This window comes from Ranitomeya imitator, chromosome 2 (assembly GCF_032444005.1).
Source record: "Ranitomeya imitator isolate aRanImi1 chromosome 2, aRanImi1.pri, whole genome shotgun sequence".
In the NCBI taxonomy this organism is placed as follows: Eukaryota; Metazoa; Chordata; class Amphibia; order Anura; family Dendrobatidae; genus Ranitomeya; species Ranitomeya imitator.
Genome location: NC_091283.1, coordinates 44,288,549 through 44,316,162, shown reverse-complemented (window position 1 = coordinate 44,316,162; position 27,614 = coordinate 44,288,549). Strand labels below are relative to the sequence as shown.

General features: G+C 44.8%; 1 protein-coding gene and 1 long non-coding RNA gene across 2 annotated transcripts in view; one reads left to right on the top strand and one right to left on the bottom strand.

The window, feature by feature from the left end:
- RASGRP4 (RAS guanyl releasing protein 4) overlaps window positions 1-27,614 on the bottom strand; it is a 70,940-nt gene that overhangs the window by 34,082 nt on the left and 9,244 nt on the right. Inside the window, exons 3-8 of the mRNA XM_069746588.1 lie at window positions 11,350-11,455; window positions 11,219-11,272; window positions 8,433-8,567; window positions 4,965-5,112; window positions 2,337-2,510; window positions 1,370-1,486 (exon numbers count right to left, since the gene is read on the bottom strand). Of these exons, the coding sequence (XP_069602689.1) occupies window positions 1,370-1,486; window positions 2,337-2,510; window positions 4,965-5,112; window positions 8,433-8,567; window positions 11,219-11,272; window positions 11,350-11,455 (734 nt within the window). The remainder of the gene's footprint in view (window positions 1-1,369; window positions 1,487-2,336; window positions 2,511-4,964; window positions 5,113-8,432; window positions 8,568-11,218; window positions 11,273-11,349; window positions 11,456-27,614) is intronic.
- Window positions 333-4,940, top strand: LOC138661712 (uncharacterized). The gene is made up of 3 exons (XR_011317959.1): window positions 333-349; window positions 1,311-1,390; window positions 4,842-4,940. It is a non-coding gene; the product is annotated as an uncharacterized lncRNA (long non-coding RNA).

Below are 27,614 nucleotides of genomic sequence, written 5' to 3'. Positions count from 1 at the left end.
CATAATGTGTTTATTGATAGTGAATAAAGATTCATTTAATATTGACCGGTAATCGTCCTGACTTGTGGTTACCTGAATGAAGGGTTAAACCAATACGTAACTTCTGAAGAAATCACCTTGTTTTCTTGTGGTAAGAAGTTGTGGTAGGTTTCTTAGAACGAGAGGCGAGTGGCGTTGGCAGTTTACGTCTTTCAGAAATGTCGAATGCAACTCACTAAGAATGCAACTCGCTTCTTGACACATATTGTTTCTTCATTTTAATAGATCAATTTTCTAAACCTTAAAAGCAGTCTCTGGTTTTATCGTTTGGACAAAGACATTACTCGTTGGAGGGTTAATAACAAGAAAGGTAAAAAGGAAAGAACGTACAAAAACAAAAGCGGCTGATTCTATTGTCTTAAAAGGTTGTTTTTTCAGACTTAAATATTTATGACGTAATTAGGAAAGCACATTACGAAACTAGCCTGTCAGAAGAAGGGTACGCCAAAACACGCAGCCACACCCACGATGCTCTGAACACCTCATTTGCATATAAACCTATAACATGTTTTCTTCAAAATTATCAAGCTAATATTTAAACTAACGGTATGGCTCCTCTTAATGCAAGGCCCCCCACGAAGATATACGCTTACATTGATACAGACTTTGGATTTGACCGACTTACTTTAAATAAAAAATCCTTCAGTTTCCATAAATACAAAGTATGTTTTGTTTTTTTTAACCTGGTGTGAATGCCACTGTGTTCCTGAATCCGGCGATGTTTTTCTTTTGTTTCTGCGCCTCTCTGTTCCTGAGATATAGCCCCCTTTTCCTGTATAAATATCTAGGCTTTTTTTTTTAGCCAAGTGGGTGTAGTCCTTAAGAACACTCCCAGAGAGAAGAGCTGAGGATCACGCCCAATTGGCTAACGACTAGATTTCTATACAGGGAAAAGGAAGCCATATCTCAGGAACGGAGAGGATCAGGAGCAAAAGAAAAACATCGCCGGATTCGGGAGAACAGCGGCAATTACACCAGGTAAAAAGAAATTATATATTTATTGCAAGTGACAAGTCCCCTTTAAGTGTTTCAATCCCTTCAATCATTTGATTGACAGAGTTCTCAGGTGTCAAATTCCAATCAATTTGACATTGATGGCCTATTAGGGTCAACAAGGAACGGTCGACCATTAAAGAGGGTTTCTACGACTAATATTCGGCTCCCAGTATTTTGCAGTTGGAAAAGAAGTGGCAACTGGCCCTGAACAGAGTTTACCCAAGTAATGTCAATGATCCATATGGTCCTCTTTTTTTTTTTTTTTTTTTCAAAAGGTCTACTTAGCGGATAATCCAGTCGCGGTCCATTTACAATCAATATTTTCGTCACTCACTTTTAACACATCGTGGGACAGGTAACTATGGGTCTCTTTCAGTCTGGATATAGCACTGTGACATAATCCCCCAATCACGGCCATGAGAGTATTGAAGTTCTGTAGTTTGCGAAGTTTCTGTAAAACATAGACCGATAATAAATTAAAACATTTTACAAAAGTGTATAATCTGCTTCCTTCCTTCCTTCACACCGCCAACTAAAATGGCCAAATTCCAAGTAATCTATACTCCGCATAGTCTAAACATGGTGTCTTAGTTAGGAGTGCGGGCAAATAAAATAAGGTCATGGTGGCGTAGAAAATAAACAGTGCGAAACGTTGAACGTGTTGGAACAATCTATGTATAATCACACAATCTTTCCCCATACTCATAGAAAAAGGAGAACATGGTCCCATCTCACCACTACAGCATATCCAGGATTTCGACAGTCGGTAGGACATCAGACCAGAATGTCTAAAGAATCAAGCTGGTCACCGGAGGTTTTATTTTATGACCAACGGGGTCTAAATTTTGGCAAATTTTTCGAGGCAGACTCTTCTCATGTCCAACAGCTAACTTTTATTGTTTCTTCATGTTGCATTGATACCAACTTATTCTCCGGCTCATTTCTTTGTTTTTTGCTGTAGTTTCTTGTACGTTTTGTACGTTGTACAAACAGGGGCATGGCTCCCACTTTTGTGAACTAGACATTTAATTTATTTAGCTTCCCGTGGAGAGGTGTCTGACCAGTTGGACGCTGCCCTACTCTGCCCCCATCTACATTGAGGTCGTCTGAAACAAAGTGGGGTTCTAATATTAGAGGATAGGACCGTTCCGATTCGGTACACCTTGTTGTGGTGGGATGGCTTTTACGCTTTTTTTGATTAAAAAAATCAGCGTGTATATATACTATTACTATTTACTTACTGTAGGGTGTATGTTCATTTTGTTTCTGTTTTTGGTTTTAACTTTCATCGTAGTTCTTACCTGCGTCACCTGAATGAACTTGGTAAACACCTCCGCCCTCTGCTGCGGAGTTGGACGGTTGAGGATCATCAGCTGAACCCATTGTGAAATACTATTGCACAAGTTGACCGATCGCTCCAGTCGTGGAATTTCCCTTAGAGAATTTTGTAACGTGTAGCTTTGATAGTCTAAATGCTGTCGAAAAAAAAAAAAATGATGATGGACCATAAAAAGCTCTACCTAAAGTTGGCCAAAAAGTTACAAACATGTCCAGATATTCTTCCTGACTCCCCCATAGACAACCCCTGGCAAAAATTATGGAATCACCGGCCTTGGAGGATGTTTATTCAGTTGTTTAATTTTGTAGAAAAAAAGCAGATCACAGACATGGCACAAAACTAAAGTCATTTCATATGGCAACTTTCTGACTTTAATAAACACTAAAAAAAATCAAGAACAAAAAATGTGGTAGTCAGTAATGGTTACTTTTTTAGAACAAGCAGAAGGAAAAAATTATGGACTCACTCAATTATGTGGGAAAAAAATAATGGAATCACCCTCTAAATTTCAATTCCCCAAACTAACACCTGCATAAAATTAGATCTGCTCGTTATTCTGCATCTAAAAAGGAGTGATCACACCTTGGAGAGCTGTTGCACCAAGAGGACTGATATGAATCATGGCTCCAACACGAGAGATGTCAATTGAAACAAAGGAGAGGGTTATCAAACTCTTTAAAGAGGATAAATCATCACAGAATGTTGCAAAAGATGTTGGTTGTTCACAGTCAGCTGTGTCTAAAATCTGGACCAAATACAAACAACATGGGAAGGTTATTAAAGGCAAACATACTGGTAGACCAAGGAAGACATCAAAGTAACCATTACTGACTACCACATTTTTGTTCTTGATTTCTTTTAGTGTTTCTTAAAGCCAGAAAGTTGCCATTTGAAATGACTGTAGTTTTGTGCCATGTCTGTGATCTGCTTTTTTTCTACAAAATTAAACAACTGAATGAACATCCTCCAAGGCCGGTGATTCCATAATTTTTGCCAGGGGTTGTATATGGCCAAGCATCCATTTCCTTTGAATAAATCCCTGCTAGACTTTTGCTTCCATGTAGGTTTTCAACAAACGATAAAATCTAACATGGCCAACTCTTCTTACCCCTGACATCTGTTGTAGTGTTGAATTGGGACCTTCTTCTACCATTCAAGATGTAGACCGGTTCTGCTGACTTTCATCTCGTGATTGGACACCTCAGTTTTAATTAACCCTTCTACTTTCTGGGTTTAGTAGGTAGATGAAAAAAGCAACTTCAAAGGAGCTGCTCTCAGACCCTGGCTAGAAATCTTCAAAAAGTGATTACAGATCGACAAAAGGGCCTGATGAAGGCCTTAAAGTGATTATTCCCATCCTCATTGATGGGCATTGTTGGATGGAGCTTGATAAAAACAGCACTTTTGCAATATAAAGTTTGTTAGAATTTGCAGTTTAACACTTTTCTTTTGTTTACAGTTTGTTTCCTAGGAGACCGACCACCATTGCTTTCTAGCAATGTTTGCCAAACAACCGACCACCATTGCTCACTAGCAGTGTTGGTCAAACAAGTGCAGTGCTTAAACTCTTACAATCTCTTTTTATAGTGCCCTTCTCAGAAGCTGTTCAGAATTAATAAAGCATCATTGTTATTTCCTAATCCCGGCCAGCTTCAGTGCAGTGCTTACAAGCTAGAAAGCAGCGGTGGTCGGTCTCTTAGGCAACAAGCTGTAAACAAAAGAAAAATGCTAATATCTCAAGAACGGCTGTAAATTTTAATAAGCAGTAAATTGCAAAAGTGCTGGTTTTTACAAGCTCTATGCAACAATATCCTTAAATGATGATGAGAATAACCCCTTTAATTCTGGTTCAAAAGGCATTGTGATATTGTAAAAGTCTATTCAGCCAGGTAGGTTTGATATGGGTGGAATTAATTGTTTTTGACAACTACACCCAGATAACATCCCATTTTAATTCTTCCATTCAGTTTGGGTCAGACTTTTCATACTGGCCACTGGGGCTTTTTTTCGACTCCTACGTCATGGCTTTTCAGTAAGTGTTTTCAGCAGGCTCCTTATCATCAGAGACAGGATTATAATGACAGAAAACACCGCTATACACAGCTTATAACACAGGATTCACCAACCACAATAGTCAATGTCACAGCTCCTCCTTTCACAATGACCTTTGCACACGCTCATTAAATGCATCTGTACAATGTGTCTTGTTTATTGTACATGTGTTGTTTCCTGAAACAAGAAGTTACAGTCTAAAAAAAAAAGCCCCGGTGGACGGTGTGAGAATTGCAAGATTTCTATTTTTTATTTTTAACACCTAGTGTAATATGGACAAACAAAATAAAAAAAAAAAAAACGTTTAATACAACATCCCGATCAATCAATAGGTAATACTCTGATAATATCTGTGTTTTAAGTGGTTTAACCTGAGACCTTTAGGATTTTAATACATGTTATATATTGGTTTTAGGCTTTCAAGCAGAAGATACACACAATTTCACAAAGAGGAAGTTCAGGACATATTTAAAGTTCCACATAAGATGAGATTAAATATGTAAAAAGGTCACTGAGATTTGCCTGGGAGATAATTTACCGAAATCCTGCAGAAACATTTAAATTCCAAGTAGGTGAGATGATCTGCAAGTTCTGACGGCTCCAGGTGATCGAACAGAAGAGAGACTTTCCTCTTTTTATTAAAACTTGGGGACTGTGGAAATGGTTTCTTGATTTCTTGATCAGAACTGTCACAGAAAAAAAAAGTGAGAAGGATTCTGATCATTAAAGATAATGTATTCAAAGACTCTACTATGGAGAACCTTCCAAGAATGGATGATCTGCCCAAATTCCTCCAACACTTCAGCAATGGCTCATCTTGGACATTAAAACACATCTGGGACGAACATAAAAAGAACGAACATCGACCTCGCTACACTACATTTTCATATCTTTCAATAAGGACAAGCCTAGACAAAATATTGGCTTAAAGGGGGTTGTCCTTCCATTGTTTATTTTTGCTTAAAATCACTTTTCAAATTGGTTTTGTTAAAAATTTTGCACCATATACCTTCTATAGTCCCTGTTGTCAGTGAGCTCGGTCTGACGATTGTCTTTTCCTGCGCTCCTCTAGGCTGATTTATAACAAACATGTATGTGCTGGGTTAAAAAAAGAGTGCAAAATTTTTGAGGAAACCCAATTGCAAAAAAAGTTTTTTATTCCAAAATGCATGCATTTGAGCAAGAAAAAAAAATGTACCCAAAAAGTGAACAACTTGTAGAGTAGCAGGAGAATAACAAAAAACATGGGGTTAACTAAGTGAATGGCGACTCCACCATGATTAGGAATATTTGTGTTTTCATTCTCCTGCTTGGGTTTTAGCCTAATTTTCTATTGTCTCCCATTAGATCACATCTGATTGGAGGTGGACACCCTTGGATGTCCAGTGTGCTACCTAGTATAGACACCATCGTAGGGTGTCGCAGAACATCTATAGGTGGTAACCTGCTGACCTCTTGAAGCTCCACTAGGTATTTTCGGTCACCCTATAGGCAATGGATGGGTCGGTTGTGTGCAGGGCCGGACTGGCCATCTGGCAATTCTGGCAAAAGCCAGAAGGGCCTGTCTGGTCATGGGCCGCCTTGTCTGCAACGTTGTTAACAGAGTCAGTGTTCTCAAGATACCCACAGTGTTAAGAGTTGTGATGGAGCAAGAAGTCGCTGACTCAGTCACTTACCCCAGCAGGCCACCAGTATCATTAGAAATATTGGTCTTGTAGTAAATCTTCCTTTCCTCTATCCAGGGTAATATTAGTAATGCAGTTAGGGCCAGAAATATTTGGACAGTGACACAATTTTCGCGAGTTGGGCTCTGCATGCCACCACATTGGATTTGAAATGAAACCTCTACAACAGAATTCAAGTGCAGATTGTAACGTTTAATTTGAAAGGTTGAACAAAAATATCTGATAGAAAATGTAGGAATTGTACACATTTCTTTACAAACACTCCACATTTTAGGAGGTCAAAAGTAATTGGACAAATAAACATAACCCAAACAAAATATTTTTATTTTCAATATTTTGTTGCAAATCCTTTGGAGGCAATCACTGCCTTAAGTCTGGAACCCATGGACATCACCAAACGCTGGGTTTCCTCCTTCTTAATGCTTTGCCAGGCCTTTACAGCCGCAGCCTTCAGGTCTTGCTTGTTTGTGGGTCTTTCCGTCTTAAGTCTGGATTTGAGCAAGTGAAATGCATGCTCAATTGGGTTTAGATCTGGAGATTGACTTGGCCATTGCAGAATGTTCCACTTTTTGGCACTCATGAACTCCTGGGAAGCTTTGGCTGTATGCTTGGGGTCATTGTCCATCTGTACTATGAAGCGCCGTCCAATCAACTTTGCAGCATTTGGCTGAATCTGGGCTGAAAGTATATCCCGGTACACTTCAGAATTCATCCGGCTACTCTTGTCTGCTCTTATGTCATCAATAAACACAAGTGACCCAGTGCCATTGAAAGCCATGCATGCCCATGCCATCACGTTGCCTCCACCATGTTTTACAGAGGATGTGGTGTGCCTTGGATCATGTGCCGTTCACTTTCTTCTCCAAACTTTTTTCTTCCCATCATTCTGGTACAGGTTGATCTTTGTCTCATCTGTCCATAGAATACTTTTCCAGAACTGAGCTGGCTTCTTGAGGTGTTTTTCTGCAAATTTAACTCTGGCCTGTCTATTTTTGGTATTGATGAATGGTTTGCATCTAGATGTGAACCCTTTGTATTTACTGTCATGGAGTTTCCTCTTTACTGTTGACTTAGAGACAGATACACCTAATTCACTGAGAGTGTTCTGGACTTCAGTTGATGTTGTGAACGGGTTCTTCTTCACCAAATTAAGTATGCGGCGATCATCCACCACTGTTGTCATCCGTGGACGCCCAGGCCTTTTTGAGTTCCCAAGCTCACCAGTCAATTCCTTTTTTCTCAGAATGTACCCAACTGTTGATTTTGCTACTCCAAGCATGTCTGCTATCTCTCTGATGGATTTTTCCTTTTTTTTCAGCCTCAGGATGTTCTGCTTCACCTCAATTGAGAGTTCCTTTGACCGCATGTTGTCTGCTCACAGCAACAGCTTCCAAATGCAAAACCACACACCTGGAATCCACCCCTGACCTTTTAACTACTTCATTGATTACAGGTTAACGAGGGAGACGCCTTCAGAGTTAATTGCAGCCCTTAGAGTCCATTGTCCAATTACTTTTGGTCCCTTGAAAAAGAGGACGCTATGCATTACAGAGCTATGATTCCTAAACCCTTTCTCCGATTTGGATGTGGAAACTATCATATTGCAGCTGGGAGTGTGCACTTTCAGCCCATATTATATATATAATTGTATTTCTGAACATGTTTTTGTAAACAGCTAAAATAACAAAACTTATGTCACTGTCCAAATATTTCTGGCCCTAACTGTATATCCCATCTAGTGCTTGGGGACGGGGACAACATGGGCCTGAGTGATTGCAAATATCAGGGCTGAATTTCAGCCCGTACCTGGTTGTGTGCATATTTGACCTCCACCACATTCAGATCCTAAAGCTTAAAGAATCATCCTCGTTTCATAAATCAATAGTACACATGAAAATAATCAACTGTGTAATATATCATATCACGGAAATCTGCTCCTTTCTCCTCCCGGGCTGATCAATCTCAATTCATGGGGAAAATCTGTATTCAGTGACGTCAGATGTTCCCATTTGTGAGATAGGAGATGACAGTTGGTGCTTGTAAAGTTCTATGGAGGACCTAGAGGCCGACACAGACATTCTACTGCAAGTTCAGTTACAGTTCTCCATAGAACTTTATAGGCACCAACTGACATCTATCTTACAAAGTTGCTTATTCTCACGTACATTATTGGTTTATGGGAAGAAAAAGTTTAAATGACGGTAACTCTTTTCAGGGGCCCAATGGCTTTTGCCACACAGGAAGACCCCAGTATAATAAATGACAAATTGTAAGCTTCAATGGACAACTCTGATTTTCTTGAATGCTAAAAGACTGCTTACAAGCACGAGCATTCAATACTTTGTTGTGGATCGCTTGGTCTTCTTTTCTCCTTTACCACTTCCCAAAAATCACCCATCAGCTCTTCCAGTTCATTGTCCTTACGAAACACCTCCGGATACTGATTCACCCAAAACCTAAAGGTAAGGGGGAAACTGAGATTAGCAACGTGGGCTGTAAAATGAGGTTTGTACATAAACAAATACAGTATGTACTGCTCAATAAATAAAGGGAACACTAAAATAGCACATCCTAGATGTCTCTGAATGAAATATTCCAGTTGCAAATGTTTATTCATTGCATAGTGGAATGTGTTCAGAACAATAAAACATAATTATCAATGTAAATCAAAACTAATATCCCATGGAGGTCTGGATTTGGAATGATACTCAAAATCAAAGTAGAAAATCGAATTACAGGCTGATCCAACTTCAGTGGAAATGCCTAATGACAAGGAAAAGATGCTCAGTATTGTGTGTGGCCTCCACGTGCCTGTATCACCTCCCTACAACGCCTGGGCATACTCCTGATGAGGGGGCGGATGGTCTCCTGAGGAATCTCCTCCCAGACCTGGTCTAAAGCATCCGCCATCTCCTGGACAGTCTGTGATGCAATGTGATGGTGGATGGAGCGAGACATGATGTCCCAGATGTGTTCAATCGGTTTCAGGTCTGAGGAACAGTCCATAGCTTCAGTGCCTTCATCTTGCAGGAACTGCTGACACACTCCAGCCACATGAGATCTGGCATTGTCCTGCATTAGGAGGAACCCAGGGCCAACCGCACCAGCATATGGTCTCACAAGAGGTCTGAGGTCCTCATCTCGGTATCTAATGGCAGTCAGGCTACTTCTGGTGAGCACATGGAGGGCTGTGCGGCCCTCCAAAGAAATGCCACCCCACACCATTACTGACCCACTGCCAAACCGGTCATGCTGAAGGATGTTGTAGGCAGCAGATCGCTCTCCACGGCGTCTCCAGACTCTGTCACGTCTGTCACATGTGCTCAGTGTGAACCTGCTTTCATCTGTGAAGAGCACAGGGCGCCAGTGGCGAATTTGCCAATCCTGGTATTCTGTGGCAAAAGCCAAGCGTCCTGCACGGTGTTGGGTTGTGAGCATAACCCCCATCTGTGGATGTCGGGCACTCAGACCATCCTCATGGAGTTGGTTTCTAACCATTTGTGCAGACACCTGCACATTTGTAGCCTGCTGGAGGTCATTTTGCAGGGCTCTAGCAGTGCTCCTCCTGTTTCTCCTTGCACAAAGGCTGAGGTAGTGGTCCTGCTGCTGGGTTGTTGCCCTCCTACGGCCCCCTCCACATCTCCTAGTGTAATGGTCTGTCTCCTGGCAGACACAGCAAACCTTGCCACAGCTCGCATTGATGTGCCATCCTGGATGAGCTGCACTACCCGAGCCACTTGTGTGGGTTGTAGAGTCCGTCTCATGCTACCACGAGTGTGAAAGCACAACCAACATTCAAAAGTGACAAAAACATCAGCCAGAAAACACTGGTACTGAGATGTGGTTTGTGGTCCCACCTGCAGAACCACTCCTTTATTGAGGGTGACTTGATAATTGCCAATAATTTCCATCTGTTGTCTATTCCATTTGCACAACAGCATGTGAAATTGATTGTCAGTGTTGTTGTTACTAAGTGGACAGTTTGATTTCACAGAAGTTTGATTTACTTGGAGTTATATTCTGTTGTTTAAGTGTTCCCTTTATTTTTTTGAGCAATATATATATATATATATATATATATATATATATATGCAATAAAAGCAAATCATATTTAAAGGGATTGCACGAAATTATAAAAACAATTGATTTTCACTTCAGACAACTCCACAGGTTGTTGAAGTTTGCAGCAATTTTTTAACCCATAATTTTAGTATGATTACCACTGAGAATTAGGATTTCTAGACCATTTTATAGGCAATCTCTAGTTTAAACCCACTTTTTGAATATCTGTTAATGTATATTGTGCTAAAAGAGCGGCATCCATAATTAATTACATCTGTGAATTAGCCAGATCAACTTTAAGGGGATCTGTCACTTGCCATAAATCTGTACATTTCATTACCTGGTGTAAATAAAGCTGTTCTCCTGAATCCGGCGATGTTTTTCTTTTGTTCCTGCTCCTCTCTGTTCCTGAGATATGGTCTCTTCTTCTCCGTATGTAAATCTAGTATTGTATATAACTGGGCGTAGCCTTCACAAACAAGAAGAGCTGAAGACCACGCCCACTTAGTTAATAAGGTTATGTTTATATACTGGGAAGAAGAGGCCATATCTCAGGAATGGAGAGGCGTAGGAACAAAAGAAAAACAGCGTCGGATTCAGGAGAATAGCAGCGTTTACATCAGAAAAAAATTACAGAAAAGTCACACTAGGTAAAAAAAAGAAAAAATTACATATTTACAGCAGGTTCTTTAAAAATGCATCAGGAGGACTCAGCGCGTCCATGCAGCACACAGAAGTACCATTAATTTCTTGTAATGTTTGGTTGGTGGCTCTGTAGAGGAATTTAACATTTGCTCCTTGACAACCTGCGGTCAGCCAACTTTGAAGTTTTGTAAACATGCACCATCCCTTTAAAGGTTCCCTCGTCACACTTGTTAGATTCATAAATAATTTATGAAGGAGAGCATATATGAAGGGCAGCACTCCTAAAACATTAATTTTCACAACAGAAGGCTGCATTTACGAAATTTGCTTTGTATTGGTAAAAGCTTGGACCAAACAAACTGCAGGAACAAGACAGGCAGGGGAGACAAATTACATTTACCTGAGAAAATGGCAGACCTGCATTCGTCTGTGGTTCTGAGAGGCTTCCCTGTAAGTAGTTAGCGGTTAAGGACATAAACACGGAATTATTGGGAGTAACAGGAAAGCTTGATACAAGACAGGTAAGGATATAGTTGAAGAAGTTTCCGTGCAAATTCAGCAGATGGCACCACCCAGCTGTGCATGACGAGGATCATATGAATGGTGTCTTCATTCCTCCAGAGCTTTCCATCTACATCTTGTCAAACCGATTAAAACAAGCATCGTTAATAACACGTCAACACAATCGGCTCATTATATACATTTTTTTTTATTCCGCTGTGTTTTGCTGGCTGCAGAATGAGTTAGGCTGGTTTCACACTTGCGTTTGAAAACGCATGCGTTTAAAAAAAAAACGCATGGTGAAAAAACGCATGTAAACGCGTGCAAACGCTGCGTTTTTTTGACGCATGCGTTTTTGCATGTGGTGAAAAAAACGCGGCGTTTTGACGCGTTTACATGTGTTTTTTCATGCGTTTGCGTTTTTTAAACGCATGCAAATAAATGTGTGACAGCTGCCAATCATCAAAATAAAGTAAAAAACCCACTATAAACAGAAAGAGCTAGGGTTAGGGGTAGGGTTAGGGGTAGGGATCCTAACCCTAACCCTAAAGTGATCCTAACCCTAACCCTAAAGGGATCCTAACCCTAACCCTACCCTTAACCCTAACCCTACCCCTAACCCTAACCCTAAGGGGATCCTAACCCTAACCCTTCCCTTTATCAATTTTATGGTGTGGGGTGGTTTATCAGTGTGTTTTTATGTTGTTTTTTTTTAAAAAACGCGTGCGTTTTTAACGCATGCAAACGCATGTGGTTAAAAACGCATGCGTTTACATAGACAGCAATGCATTTTTTTGCCGCAAGAAAAGCATGCGTTTTTTTGCGGCAAAAAAAAAAAAAAGCCGCTAAAATACTACATGTTGCATTTATGCAACACAACGCATGCAGAAAAAACGCATGCGTTGCAAAAACGCGTCAAAACGCATACCAAAAAACGCATGCGTTTTTAATGTTAAATATAGGGGGAAAAACGCATGCGTTTTTTGCCGCAAAAACGCAAAAAAAACCCCGCAAATGTGAAACCAACGTTATCCGAAAATTAATCAGTGAGCCCGTTCTAAGGGTCTGATGGGAGAGATTGTAAAAGTTTTATCTATTTTTTTCTGTGCTCTCAGCTGATTTATGACCACAGACCACATAAAAGTCAATTATGCAGAGAAATAAAAAGCCTGTAAAAGCCAAATGGTTCAATTTTTTTTAATGAAACCCAATTGCAAAAATAATTTTTAGTCCAAAATAAATGTACTTAAGTAAAAAAAAAAAAAAAGAATTGTCCCCAAAGATGAATGACTTTTACGTATTCAATACATTATTGTGACATAATAGCAAAACCTTTGACAAGCTGCAATTCACACCTCAAAACAGAGCTGGTCATCTCTCACCAATCATCTTGGGATACATTGGGTCAAGAGTCAAGGTACTAAAGTACAAATCTATAGCAGTACCGTTCATAGGACTGACGCCAGCTCCTGTGCACCGGGACAAGAAGCGGGGCTCACTACATCCAGGTTGGTCCACCCGTCCCTGTGTGCGCTGTTTGGATATGCTGAGTCTGCTAAACGTGTGGGCTTCGTTTAAAGGGGTGTTTCCATCTCCAAAATCCTATCCCATCATGAAGTTGGTGTATTATTAATAATATTAGCAAATACCTCCAATTAGAAATTTAGTATAGTTCATCAGATTCCCTCTGTTGCTTTCCCCATGTGCAGGGCATTGCAGTAGCTTAGGTATCCATGGTTACAACCACTAAGAGCTGTCTAGCTAAGTAACTGTCACTATATGAGTGGTCATAACCATGGATACCTACGATCCTGCAATGCCCTACATTAGGTGAGCGGCATAGCAAATCTGAAGAACTATACTCAATTTCTAATTGGAGGTATTTGTTAATATTATTAATATCACACCTACTAGATATTAACTAAAGCAATTGTTACCATCCACCTCTCGTGTCTCCCCTTTTCCCCATAGTTTGTAAGCTTGCGAGCAGGGCCCTCACTCCTCCTGGTATCTGTTTTGAACTGTATTTCTGTTATGCTGTAATGTCTATTGTCTGTACAAGTCCCCTCTATAATTTGTAAAGCGCTGCGGAATATGTTGGCGCTATATAAATAAAATTATTATTATTATTATTATTATATTGGGATAGGCTCTTGGAGATGGGAATACTCCTTTAACTGTTGCAATCGGAGATGGCTTCCATTACAGCAATTTAACCCCATAGATGCCACTGTCAACTGTGACAGCTGCATTTAAGAGGTGTTACAATGGTACTCACTTGGGAGCGATCTGAGGTATCACAGGAATCGTTTCTATTTAAAATCCGGTTGGTTTATTTCAGTCCTCATAAGCCACATCACAGGAAGCTCAAGTACAGCCTTGGTCCAGCACAAAGTAAAACATAAAGCAACAAGTCCATACAATAGTGCTGGTTAGCCTGTCTGGCTTAGAGTTCAGCTTCTTAGTTCTTTAGTACAAGCACTCAGTCCAGGAGATTTACACATTTCTATACTCACAGACATGTGTGAGAAAAACAGGTCTCAATTTACAAACCACACCCTGGGATGGAGATATGGTGAGCAGCTGTCTCGCCCAACTCATCAGCTGCTCACAATCAATCTGTCAGGCCAATTAACCCCTTTTAGTCCTATATGTGCTAAAGCATTACTACAGGTTTATCTCCGATCAACTAGGTGTCCTACAGACACCTTACATACCTCCCCCCTCTGCCTAAAGCCATGGACTTTGCACCTACCATTAGTAATGGACTTTTTGGGAGGACTTAGGTATTACCATGTAACTCCCAGCTCTATGTTCATCAAAGAAGCGGAAAACCTGTAGGGCTAGAAACCAGCGGGTATCTAGAGTATTTTTACCCTTTTTCTCCCTCATCCACCTGAATGGGGCATGGTATGACACTAATTAAAATTTTCTCCCTAATAGTAATGCAATGTGTCCACTGCCCACTATATGGCCAAGCATTCATTTTCTATGATGGAATAATTTTTCTCACAAGTCGACAGTTTCCTACTCAGATAGAGAACCATGTATCTCCTGAGAAAGGACCGCTCATAATCAAACTTCTGAGGCATCGATTTGGAGTACAAATTTCTTTTTAAAGTTGGGGGCAATTAGGACCGGCTGCTTATACAGAGCTAGTTTCAGTTCTTGAAAGGCTGTCTCTGTCTTCGACATCCATTTGGCAATGACTGATTTTGTCCCTTTAAGGAGGTCGGTCAGGGGTGCGGCCATCATCGCAAAGTTCGGAATGAACCTCCTGTAGTAACCGACGATTCCCAGAAAAGCCCTAACTTGCTTTTTTGAGAGTGGTTTTGACCAGTTCTGGATTGATCATGGGTTTACTTTTGCCTCTACCTACTACATATACAAGGTATTTGGCCTTCTCTTTCCTCATGGCACATTTCTTTGGATTTATAGAGAACCCCATCTTACTGAAAGCATCAAAGACTGCCCGGACCTTTCCCAGATGACTTCCCTAATCCGGTCTAAAGATTACAATATAGCCCAGGTATGCCGCAATGTAATTCTTATGCGGTGCCAGTATCCGGTTCATGGCGCTCTGGAAGGTGGCCGGAGCTCCCTACAGTCTGAATGACATCAGGACATGTTTGAAGCAACCGTTGGGTGCAGAGAAAGCCATCTTCTCCTTGGCTACTTGTGACATGGGGATTTGCCAAATATCCAATTGTTAGATTCAAGGTTGTTATGTACCTTGCTGGTCTAAGTCTCTTGATCGACACATGGCATCAGAAATGCATTGAACTGGGAGAGTTCGTTCAGCATACGCTTCACTTTTTTGGAGATCAGTTCTCGGTGGGCCTCAAGAATTTGGTAGGGCATCGAATTCACCCTCACATATTCTGCTACAGATGGATCTGGATAAGTTGGAAACTTGGGCTGAAAGGTGGCAGATGAGGTTTAACAATGATAAATGTAAGGTTATACACATGGGAAGAAGGAATCAATGTCACCATTACACACTGAATGGGAAACCACTGGGTAAATCTGACAGGGAGAAGGACTTGGGGATCCTAGTTAATGATAAACTTACCTGGAGCAGCCAGTGCCAGGCAGCAGCTGCCAAGGCAAACAGGATCATGGGGTGCATTAAAAGAGGTCTGGATACACATGATGAGAGCATTATACTGCCTCTGTACAAATCCCTAGTTAGACCGCACATGGAGTACTGTGTCCAGTTTTGGGCACCGGTGCTCAGGAAGGATATAATGGAACTAGAGAGAGTACAAAGGAGGGCAACAAAATTAATAAAGGGGATGGGAGAACTACAATACCCAGATAGATTAGCGAAATTAGGATTATTTAGTCTAGAAAAAAGACGACTGAGGGGCGATCTAATAACCATGTATAAGTATATAAGGGGACAATACAAATATCTCGCTGAGGATCTGTTTATACCAAGGAAGGTGACGGGCACAAGGGGGCATTCTTTGCGTCTGGAGGAGAGAAGGTTTTTCCACCAACATAGAAGAGGATTCTTTACTGTTAGGGCAGTGAGAATCTGGAATTGCTTGCCTGAGGAGGTGGTGATGGCGAACTCAGTCGAGGGGTTCAAGAGAGGCCTGGATGTCTTCCTGGAGCAGAACAATATTGTATCATACAATTATTAGGTTCTGTAGAAGGACGTAGATCTGGGTATTTATTATGATGGAATATAGGCTGAACTGGATGGACAAATGTCTTTTTTCGGCCTTACTAACTATGTTACTATGTTACTATGTTACTATGTTACATGGGGTTCCATCAGAACATTGTGTTCTAAGACATCTGTACACCATGGCAAACCTGAGAACACATGCCGCAGCAATTCCTGACGTTGCTGATTTTAGGCCTTCGACAGCACCTTGGCTATTGTGATATCTTCAATGTCCCCATCTGGCTTAACCAGCAAACATGAAGTTTCAACAGGATCTCTGTCTTGCCCTACCTTGATGGGTAGTGGCATAAGGGAATTTCGGAAGTGAACGGTATGAGCGATTAACTGGCAAGTGGGACAAGACTTGCAATACATTAGGATTTCTGGGTGACATCTTGGCCAATAAAAATTCCACATGACCCGTTCTTGGGTTTTGTCAACACACCCAAATGGCCACCCAAGATATGTGAATGGGCCATGTCCAACACTCTCCGTTTATAGGGTCCTTGTATCAACAATTGCTCCACTATTTCCTCTCTGACCTTTAATATCCCAGTACAATAAATCACCACTCATCATAATATAAGGAGATCTGTGCAATGCTGTTTACAATGGTTACCTTATTGAATGCTTCTTTTTTAGGTCCATATGTTGGGCAGACCCAAAATTTTCTCCCGTCACCCCTATATCCGGAATGTTGGTCTCAGAGGATACTACCTCCTCATTTCCCACAATTGCACAGAAGGGAAACCCTTCAGACTCTGGGGTTGGTGAGACTTCTTCAGGGACCCCTGTCTCTTAACCGAGCAAACGAGGTCTCTTCCCCTCCCCCAAAATTCAATCTAACATGAATAGATATATAGAAGGCTGACACTAGAAGGCAAACTGAAAAAAACCCTTATAAAGTATAACTTTTAACAAACCTTAAAGTTATATTTTATAAAGGTTTTTTTTTCAGTTAGCCCATCCCCTAAAAGTCCCAACACAAAGTCCCGTCCTATGATAATTGGGTGTAATAAATCATGGACCACTTCTACCCCATGGGACTCAGTACCTCAGGCTGTCTCAATTACCATTTTGGCCACCGGATAGTCTTTAGCATCCCCGTGATTGCAGCGGACACCCACATTTTTCACAGGGACCAGCTGGAGAGAGAGTATGGCCCTCACGAGGGTCACCAAGCTCCTTTAATCTAGCAGTCCAGTCATTTTCAGACCATTAACATTTACAGGATAAGCTTGGGGCCTCTCGCCAGGTGGACAGTCCACACGACAGGCAGGATATGCATACAATTAACACCGGTATCCCATGCTACAGTCCATTTGCTTGGTGGTCTGGGAACATTGGGCAGCTATATAATCTGGGCCGTGACATCTCCAGAAAATTGCATGTAATGACACTGCCTGGTGTCATAGAGAGGCAGCCTAAGGGGGCGCTAGCGGGAGCACAGGGAGAGGGAGAAATGAGGCACGCAGTGCACGCAGGACCTGAATTAGGCTGGTCACGTGATCACTGCAGGGACAATGGGGTGGAGCTACCGCGCGAGAATGGTGGGTCTCCAAAAAACGCAAGGCACAGAGTACTAGGACAGAGACGTAGTCAAAGGACAAGCCGAGGGCCGGGAGCCAGATGAGAGTGAGGTTCCAAGGGGCAAAACAGCAGATTAGTCAAAGACAAGCCAAGGGGTCAGAAAGCCAGGACAGACAGAGAAGTACCAAGCAGAAAACAGGGGCAGTAGTCGGGGCAAACCGGGTCATACACAGCAAGGCACACATGCACGGAGGCACAACGATTACAAACGAATAACCTAGGTCAGCTATCTCAAACTGGCAGGTACGGACTGGGGATGAAATTCAGCCCTGGCATTTGAAATCACACAGGCCCATGCTGTCCCCGTCCCCAAGAACCAGATGGGAATATATTACTAATATTACCCTTGATGGAGGAAAACAAGATTTACGACAAGACCAATATTTCTAACTAGATGTTGGCCCGATTCTAACGCATCGGGTATTCTAGAATATGTACTGTATGTAGCTTATTTATGAAGATTTCAGAATAATGCAATGAATACACAGGATTCGGCTGGCCGGGCGTGACCAATTAGCGAAGCGTGGTTCAAATCCTGCGCCAATTGCGTCTGTCGCTGATTGGTCACGGCCGGCCGGGCGCGACCAATCAGTGAAGCCAGGGCCAGCTCCAGGTTTTGAGGGCCCCGGGCAAAAGAGTCTCACAGCCCACGTAGCATATAACACAGCCCACGTATTATATAGCACAGCCACGTAGTATATAGCACAGTCACGTAGTATATAGCACAGCCTACGTAGTATATAGCACAGCGACGTAGTATATAACACAGCCCACGCAGTACATAACACAGCCCACGCAGTATATAACACAGCTCACGTAGTATATAACACAGGCCACGTAGTATATAGCACAGCCCACGTAGTATATAGCACAGCCCATGTAGCATATAACAGCCACGTAGTATATTGCACAGCCACATAGTATATTGCAAAGCCACGTATAGTACATCCACACAGTATATTGTTATGAACAGGTAATTCAGAACCACAGTGGACCTTGAAGTTCAGAGCACACAAAGTGACCTGACATTTAGCAAAAACATAGGACGAGCTCTGAGACGTGGAAACTATGCTGACCGCAATCCCTAATCCTATCATACCACACTAGAGGTAGCCGTGGATTGCGCCTAACGCTCCCTATGCAACTCGGCACAGCCTGAGAAACTAACTAGCCCTGAAGATAGAAAAATAAGCCTACCTTGCCTCAGAGAAATTCCCCAAAGGAAAAGGCAACCCCCCACATATAATGACTGTGAGTAAATATGAAATACAAACACAGAGATGAAATAGATTTAGCAAAGTGAGGCCCGACTTACTGAATAGACCGAGGATAGGAAAGATAGCTTTGCGGTCAACACAAAAACCTACAAACAACCACGCAGAGGGGCAAAAAGACCCTCCGCACGACTAACGGTACGGAGGTGCTCCCTCTGCGTCTCAGAGCTTCCAGCAAGCAAGAAAAACCAATATAGCAAGCTGGACAGAAAAAATAGCAAACAAAAGTAACACAAGCAGAACTTAGCTTATGCAGGATAGACAGTGAGAAGGATTACCCCTTCCTACCACGTCACCAATCCGTGACGTCACTACAAAGGCCCAGCTCTCCGGCGCCCCCTTTGTCTCTCAGGTCAGTAAAGGAACTGCACCTCGAGCAAATGGCTGCCGGGGAGACTGCCCTGTTACCCACACTGGGTATTCTAAGATTCGCAATCAGAGTAAAAGGATCAGCCCAAAATTAATTTGGCCCCACCTTCTCCACCCTCTGACAGGTGTCACACGAACGGCAGTAGGCAATTACCTCGGTCCTCATTCCAGGCCAGTAGAAATGCTGCGCTAGCCTGGCCCTGGTTTTAGCGATCCCTAGGTGTCCGGCCATGGGAATCTCGTGGGCTATCCGCAACAATTCCGCCCTGAACGGATAGGGTACCACTAACTGTCGGTCCCTGGGCCACGCCTCCGGTGAACCCTGCTGGACCGATACCCGGTACAGCCGTCCCTGGTCCCAGACCACCAGCTCGCGGTCTGACTCCCCAGGAGGCTGTGCCGCCTGCTCCTTGAGAGCTTTCAGGCTAGCGTCGGCTTCCAACACTGCCTGAAATCCCTGACTCGATGTGGCGAGAATGGACGACACCGCCACATCCGCTGTCAGCTCCCCGTGATCTGTCTCCTGGCCGCTGTCTGACTCGGCAGCCACTTGGTCAGAGAGGGGGAAGCCGTCGGACCTCTGCAAGGCTCCTTGGGCTCCGGCGCTCCCACTCCGGGTGACAGCGGCCACGACCGCTGTGCCCATGGGTAGTGCCTGCTTCCCCCCGGCCCCTGACCAAGTCACCGGGTCAGGCAGACTTTCCTGCCCTCCTGACATCCCGGGTGTGGGGAACTCCTTCCCTGGGGTCTTACCTGGTGGCTCCTCTCCCGGGACGCCTCCTCCCCCCATGGCCTGTTCCTCTTCCTGCAGGGGTCCTAGACTCAGCAGGCTGGATTCACTTAGGGGCCCTACACTGCCCATAGCAGCCCCTCCCTCCACCTCTGAGCTCTCCCCTACAGTCTCCTCACCTGTCCTTCCCGTGAGTCCCGTGTGTGTGGTGTCAGTGCATGGAGTACCCTCAGGTTTCACTCCCTCCCCCACTGTTGGAGGCACATTCAACACATCAACATTCACAGTAGAGTCATGACATTCTTGGGGAGCCGAACTTGGGGGTTCAGTGGCCACATACTGAGACACTAGCCGCCCCAAATCGGTCCCAAGTAATACATTAGCAGGAATATTTGACGTTACTCCCACCTCCCGCATTCCCCTCCCGGCGCCCCAGTCCAAAAACACCTTGGCGACAGGCAGCGCCGGCTCCACGCCTCCAATTCCGGAGACGGAAAGGGTTTTCCCCGGTACCAAGTCTGTGTCCCGCAGTCCCATGACCGCTGAGCGGCCGATAGTGACGGGTTGGTAATTGTCCAGGGACCCCCCACCACCCCCTCCCACACATAAAACAGTGGACGGTTTCGGGGACAGGGATGGGGCCTTAAGACGCTGGGGACATGCTGTCTTGAAGTGCCCCAGCTGGTTGCAGTGATGACAACGTCTGGGTTCTGCGCCTGGCCTGGAGAGGGCAGCAGGGGGGTACACCCCTTGCACTCTGGGGGCTGGGGGAACAGGGGCAGGATTGGGCTTACCCCCTCTCCAGGTGCTGCTGGCAGGCTTCTTCGGCTCAGGCGCCCTGTTATTGGCATACTCGTCTGCCAGGGCGGCTGTAGCAGAAGCCCCCTTCGGTTTCCGGTCACGGAGGAACTGCTGGAGGTCCTCTGGGCAGTTCCACAAAAACTGCTCCATGACGAACAGTTCCTGGTCCTCCTGGCGGGTGGTGAGCGCTAGACCCGAGGTCCAGTGCTCTGCAGCTCTCAGCAACGCCCGCATGTGGTCGGTCCAGGTGTCCTTTGGGCCCCGCTGCAGGCTCAGGAACTTCTTGCGGTAGGACTCTGGGGTGAGGTTGTAGTGCTGGATCAGGGCCCGCTTGATGCTGCTGTAGTCCTGCTCCGCCCCGGCAGGTAGGTCCCCCAAAACTTCCAGGGACTTACCCCTTAAACGGGGGGTCAGGTATCTTGCCCACTGATCCGGGGCCAGATGGTGTTGAAGGCAGGTCCTTTCAAAGGCCAGCAAGAAGGAATCCAGGTCTCCATCCTTCTCAAGCAGAGGGAAGTCCTCGGCCCGGACTTTAGAAACCCTGGACTCTGGCGGTGCTGGGGCGTTCAGCGGGAGCCCGCGTTGAGCCATCTCCAGTCGGTGCTGGCGCTCCGCTGCTCTCTCTGCCGCTGCTTGCTCCGCTGCCTCACGGCGTTCTGCCCGCTCTCGCTCTGCCACTCTCTCTGCTCGCTCCGCCGCTTCACGGCGTTCTGCACGCTCGGCCTCCGCTGCTTTCTCTGTAGCTGCCATGAGTCTCATATAGGCATCTTCATTACCCGCCTCGAGACGTGCCACTGCCGCTGCAACAAGGGCCTCTGATGTGGACAGGCTGGGGCGGGCAGGTGGTGGGTAGTCCCTTTCCGGACTAAGCACGGGTGGCTGGCTCCTTGGGGAGTCTGGGCTGAGCTCCTCCTCGCCTGGAACAGTACCGTCCACCACCACCTCCTCATAGGCCATAGCACTGGCCTGCGCCCTCACTGCACTCCTGGTGCCCTCTGCCATCTTTGGAACCTCTGGTTACTGACACAGCTGTAACCCTGACCTTGCACACAACTTATTATATCTACACTCTGACCGTCTAGTGCTGGGCTGACCTTAAGACCCCAGCAGTGAAAGTTACTGCTGGTAGTCTTTAGTGTCTGGGAGTAGGGGTCCCACGCACACTATTACTCTGATCCCACGTACGCTGCCACCACTGAGAAGGATTACCCCTTCCTACCACGTCACCAATCCGTGACGTCACTACAAAGGCCCAGCTCTCCGGCGCCCCCTTTGTCTCTCAGGTCAGTAAAGGAACTGCACCTCGAGCAAATGGCTGCCGGGGAGACTGCCCTGTTACCCACACTGGGTATTCTAAGATTCGCAATCAGAGTAAAAGGATCAGCCCAAAATTAATTTATGATTTAATTGCCTTAAGGGCGCACTAGATAATTACAAGAAATATACAATCACAATATATCAAGAGTTACAGTCAGAGTACAATATAACAACAATAATACAAGGCTTAAAGGTATAAAGCTGGAGGTCAATTTACCAGGCTGAAGGTCGCTTGTGGAAGCCGGGGGCGCGCAGCATTCCGCAGGTCCAAACTTAGTTACCGGGCAGCCCCCAGAAAGCGTGTGCTTGCTCCCCTCTGGCTGGCATACCCTGTTCCTTAAGACATCATCATCGTCTTCTTCTGTGGAGTGAGAGACTTCTCCTAGTGTCTTCAGCTCTTAAAACCTGGCTGAGCCCCCCGCCTGCAGCTGGGTGGGTTCAGCAATCTCCACCCCCTCTGCCTCCCTGCAAGATTTATTCCAATATCTAATAAAGGGGACAACTTCCCTCAGGATGATCGGATCAGCACACGGGCAGTACCAGCGCCTGTGGTTTGTTCTGCCGGTCGTACTGGGATCAAACCTGGACCCATTCGGTCCCTGTGGGAGGCTGATCTCTATATCTCGGGTTTCAGGCCTCCCACGGACACGGGAGTCGCACTGTTAGATGCACAATTTCTTTAGGGCAAGGAGAATATTTTTTATGAGCCTGTACCTTGGACGATGCGTCAATAATTCACAATTCCATGTTAAAGACGGTTCGGCTGGGCTGCCATAATAGATGTGTATCCAGTGGCCACTTGGCATGCGTGTTTTAATTAAGCCCCCAAGCATTTCCAAGCCCCCTGGTGGCGTGGTTTCCTCATGGAGCTTTGAAATACCGTCTACAGTTTACACTGAGCTCAGCCCGTTAGCATACTAATAGGAACTTTATTCATTAGAAAAGGTGGGGGCCAGCAGCGTTCCTCGCTGCAGACCTGTGACCAGGAGACAAAATGGAGTCACGCCAATCTGGTAGTAATCCTGTTCCAAGATGGCGGCTATTCCCTCATCACAGACAGGCCACAGGAACGATCCAGGAGGAAGCAAGTCCAATACTAGAACATTGACTGGAGGCCAGGAACAAAGCACCGGGTGGAGTTAAATAGAGCAGCACCTAACGACTTAACCTCATCACCTGAGGAAGGAAACGCAGAAGCCGCAGTACCACTCTCATCCACCAAAGGAAGCTCATAGACAGAACCAGCCGAAGTACCACTCACGACCACAGGAGGGAGCTTGGCCACAGAATTCACAACAGTACCCCCCCCTTGAGGAGGGGTCACTGAACCCTCACCAGAGCCCCCAGGCCGGCCAGGATGAGCCACATGAAAGGCACGAACCAGATCGGCAGCATGGACATCAGAGGCAAAGACCCAGGAATTATCTTCCTGACCATAACCTTTCCACTTAACCAGATACTGGAGTTTCCGCCTCGAAACACGAGAATCCAAAATCTTCTCCACTATATACTCCAATTCCCCTTCAACCAAAACCGGAGCAGGAGGATCAATAGATGGAACCACAGGTACCACGTATCTCCGCAACAATGACCTATGGAACACGTTATGGATGGAAAAAGAAGCCGGAAGAGTCAAACGAAAAGACACAGGATTAAGAACCTCAGAAATCCTATATGGACCAATGAAACGAGGCTTAAATTTAGGAGAGGAAACCTTCATAGGAATATAACGAGATGACAACCAAACCAAATCCCCAACACGAAGTCGGGGACCCACACAGCGCCTGCGGTTAGCGAAACGTTGAGCCTTCTCCTGGGACAAGGTCAAATTGTCCACTACATGAGTCCAAATCTGCTGCAACCTATCCACCACAGTATCCACACCAGGACAGTCCGAAGACTCAACCTGCCCTGAAGAGAAACAAGGGTGGAACCCAGAATTGCAGAAAAACGGCGAAACCAAAGTAGCCGAGCTGGCCCGATTATTAAGGGCGAACTCGGCCAAAGGCAAAAAGGACACCCAATCATCCTGATCAGCAAAAACAAAACATCTCAGATATGTTTCCAAGGTCTGATTGGTTCGTTCAGTCTGGCCATTTGTCTGAGGATGGAAAGCCGAGGAAAAAGACAAATCAATGCCCATCCTAGCACAAAAGGCTCGCCAAAACCTCGAAACAAACTGGGAACCTCTGTCAGAAATGATGTTCTCTGGAATGCCATGTAAACGAACCACATGCTGGAAAAACAATGGCACCAAATCAGAGGAGGAAGGCAATCTAGACAAGGGCACCAAATGGACCATCTTAGAGAAGCGATCACAAACCACCCAAATGACCGACATTCTTTGAGAGACGGGGAGATCCGAAATAAAATCCATAGAGATATGTGTCCAAGGCCTCTTCGGGACCGGCAAGGGCAAAAGCAACCCACTGGCACGAGAACAGCAGGGCTTAGCCCAAGCACAAATCCCACAGGACTGCACAAAAGAACGCACATCCTGCGACAGAGACGGCCACCAAAAGGATCTAGCCACCAAATCTCTGGTACCAAAGATTCCAGGATGACCAGCCAACACCGAACAATGAACCTCAGAGATAACTTTATTCGTCCACCTATCAGGGACAAACAGTTTCTCCGCTGGGCAACGGTCAGGTCTATTAGCCTGAAATTTTTGCAGCACCCGCCGCAAATCAGGGGAGATGGCAGACAAAATTACCCCCTCTTTGAGAATACCCGCCGGCTCAGGCAAACCCGGAGAATCGGGCACAAAACTCCTAGACAGGGCATCCGCCTTCACATTTTTAGAGCCCGGAAGGTACGAAACCACAAAGTCAAAACGGGAGAAAAACAGCGACCAACGAGCCTGTCTAGGATTCAACCGTTTGGCAGACTCGAGATAAGTCAAGTTTTTGTGATCAGTCAAGACCACCACGCGATGCTTAGCTCCTTCAAGCCAATGATGCCACTCCTCGAATGCCCACTTCATGGCTAGCAACTCTCGATTGCCAACATCATAATTTCGCTCAGCAGGCGAAAATTTCCTGGAAAAGAAGGCGCATGGTTTCAACACCGAGCAATCAGAACTTCTCTGCGACAAAACAGCCCCTGCTCCAATTTCAGAAGCATCAACCTCGACCTGGAACGGAAGCGAAACATCTGGTTGGCACAACACAGGGGCAGAAGAAAAATGACGCTTCAACTCCTGAAAAGCTTCCACAGCAGCAGAAGACCAATTGACCACATCAGCACCCTACTTGGTTAAATCAGTCAACGGTTTAGCAATACTAGAAAAATTATTGATGAAGCGACGATAAAAATTAGCAAAGCCCTGGAACTTCTGCAGACTCTTCAGGGATGTTGGCTGAGTCCAATCATAAATGGCCTGAACTTTAACAGGGTCCATCTCGATAGTAGAAGGAGAAAAAATGAACCCCAAAAATGAAACCTTCTGAACACCAAAGAGACACTTTGACCCCTTCACAAACAAAGAATTAGCACGCAGGACCTGGAACACCATTCTGACCTGCTTCACATGAGACTCCCAATCATCCGAGAAGACCAAAATATCATCCAAGTATACAATCAGGAATTTATCCAGGTACTCTCGGAAGATGTCATGCATAAAGGACTGAAACACTGATGGAGCATTAGAAAGCCCGAATGGCATAACCAGGTACTCAAAATGGCCTTCGGGCGTATTAAATGCTGTTTTCCATTCATCGCCCCGTTTAATACGCACAAGATTATACGCACCACGAAGATCTATCTTGGTGAACCAACTAGCCCCCTTAATCCGAGCAAACAAATCAGACAGCAGCGGCAAGGGGTACTGAAACTTGACCGTAATTTTATTTAGAAGGCGGTAATCAATACAAGGTCTCAGCGAACCATCCTTCTTGGCCACAAAAAAGAACCCCGCTCCCAATGGCGACGATGACGGGCGAATATGACCCTTCTCCAAAGACTCCTTCACGTAACTCCGCATAGCGGCATGCTCAGGTACAGATAAATTAAACAGTCGACCCTTAAGAAACTTACTACCAGGAATCAAATCGATAGCACAATCACAATCCCTATGCGGAGGTAGGGCATTGGACTTGGGCTCATCGAATACATCCCGGTAATCCGACAAGAACTCTGGGACCTCAGAAGGGGTGGATGATGAGATAGACAGAAATGGAACATCACCATGTACCCCCTGACAACCCCAGCTGGACACAGACATTGATTTCCAATCTAATACTGGGTTATGGACTTGTAGCCATGGCAACCCCAACACGACCACATCATGCAGATTATGCAACACCAGAAAGCGAATATCCTCCTGGTGCGCTGGAGCCATGCACATAGTCAGCTGGGTCCAATACTGAGGCTTATTCTTGGCCAAAGGCGTAGCATCAATTCCTCTCAATGGAATAAGACACTGCAAGGGCTCCAAGACAAACCCACAGCGCCTAGCAAACTCCAAGTCCATCAAATTCAGGGCAGCACCTGAATCCACAAATGCCATGACAGAATAGGAAGACAAAGAGCAGATCAAAGTAACGGACAAAAGAAATTTCGACTGTACCGTACCAATGGTGGCAGACCTAGCGAACCGCTTAGTGCGCTTAGGACAATCGGAGATAGCATGAGTGGAATCACCACAGTAGAAACACAGCCCATTCTGACGTCTGTGTTCTTGCCTTTCAGCTCTGGTCAAAATCCTATCGCACTGCATAGGCTCAGGTTTATGCTCAGATAATACCACCAAATGGTGCACAGATTTACGCTCACGCAAGCGTCGACCGATCTGAATGGCTAAAGACATAGACTCATTTAGACCAATAGGCATAGGAAATCCCACCATGACATCCTTAAGGGCTTCAGAGAGACCCTTTCTGAAAATAGCTGCCAGCGCACATTCATTCCATTGAGTGAGCACGGACCACTTTCTAAACTTCTGACAATAAATCTCTATCTCATCCTGACCCTGACACAGAGCCAGCAAATTTTTCTCTGCCTGATCCACTGAATTAGGTTCGTCGTACAGCAATCCGAGCGCCAGAAAAAACGCATCAATATTACATAATGCAGGATCTCCTGGCGCGAGGGAAAATGCCCAGTCTTGAGGGTCGCCACGTAATAAAGAAATAATGATCTTAACTTGTTGAACTGGGTCACCAGAGGAGCGGGGTTTCAAAGCCAGAAATAGTTTACAATTATTTTTAAAATTCAAAAACTTAGCTCTATCTCCAGAAAATAACTCAGGAATAGGAATTTTAGGTTCTAACATAGGATTCTGAACCACTAAATCTTGAATGTTCTGTACTCTTATAGTGAGATTATCCATCAAAGAGGACAGACCCTGAATGTCCATGTCCACACCTGTGTTCTGAACCACCCTGATGTAAAGGGGAAAAGAAAGACAGAACACAGTGCAAAGAAAAAAAAATGGTCTCAGAACTTCTCTTTTCCCTCTATTGAGAAGCATTAGTACTTTGGGCCTCCAGTACTGTTGTGAACAGGTAATTCAGAACCACAGTGGACCTTGAAGTTC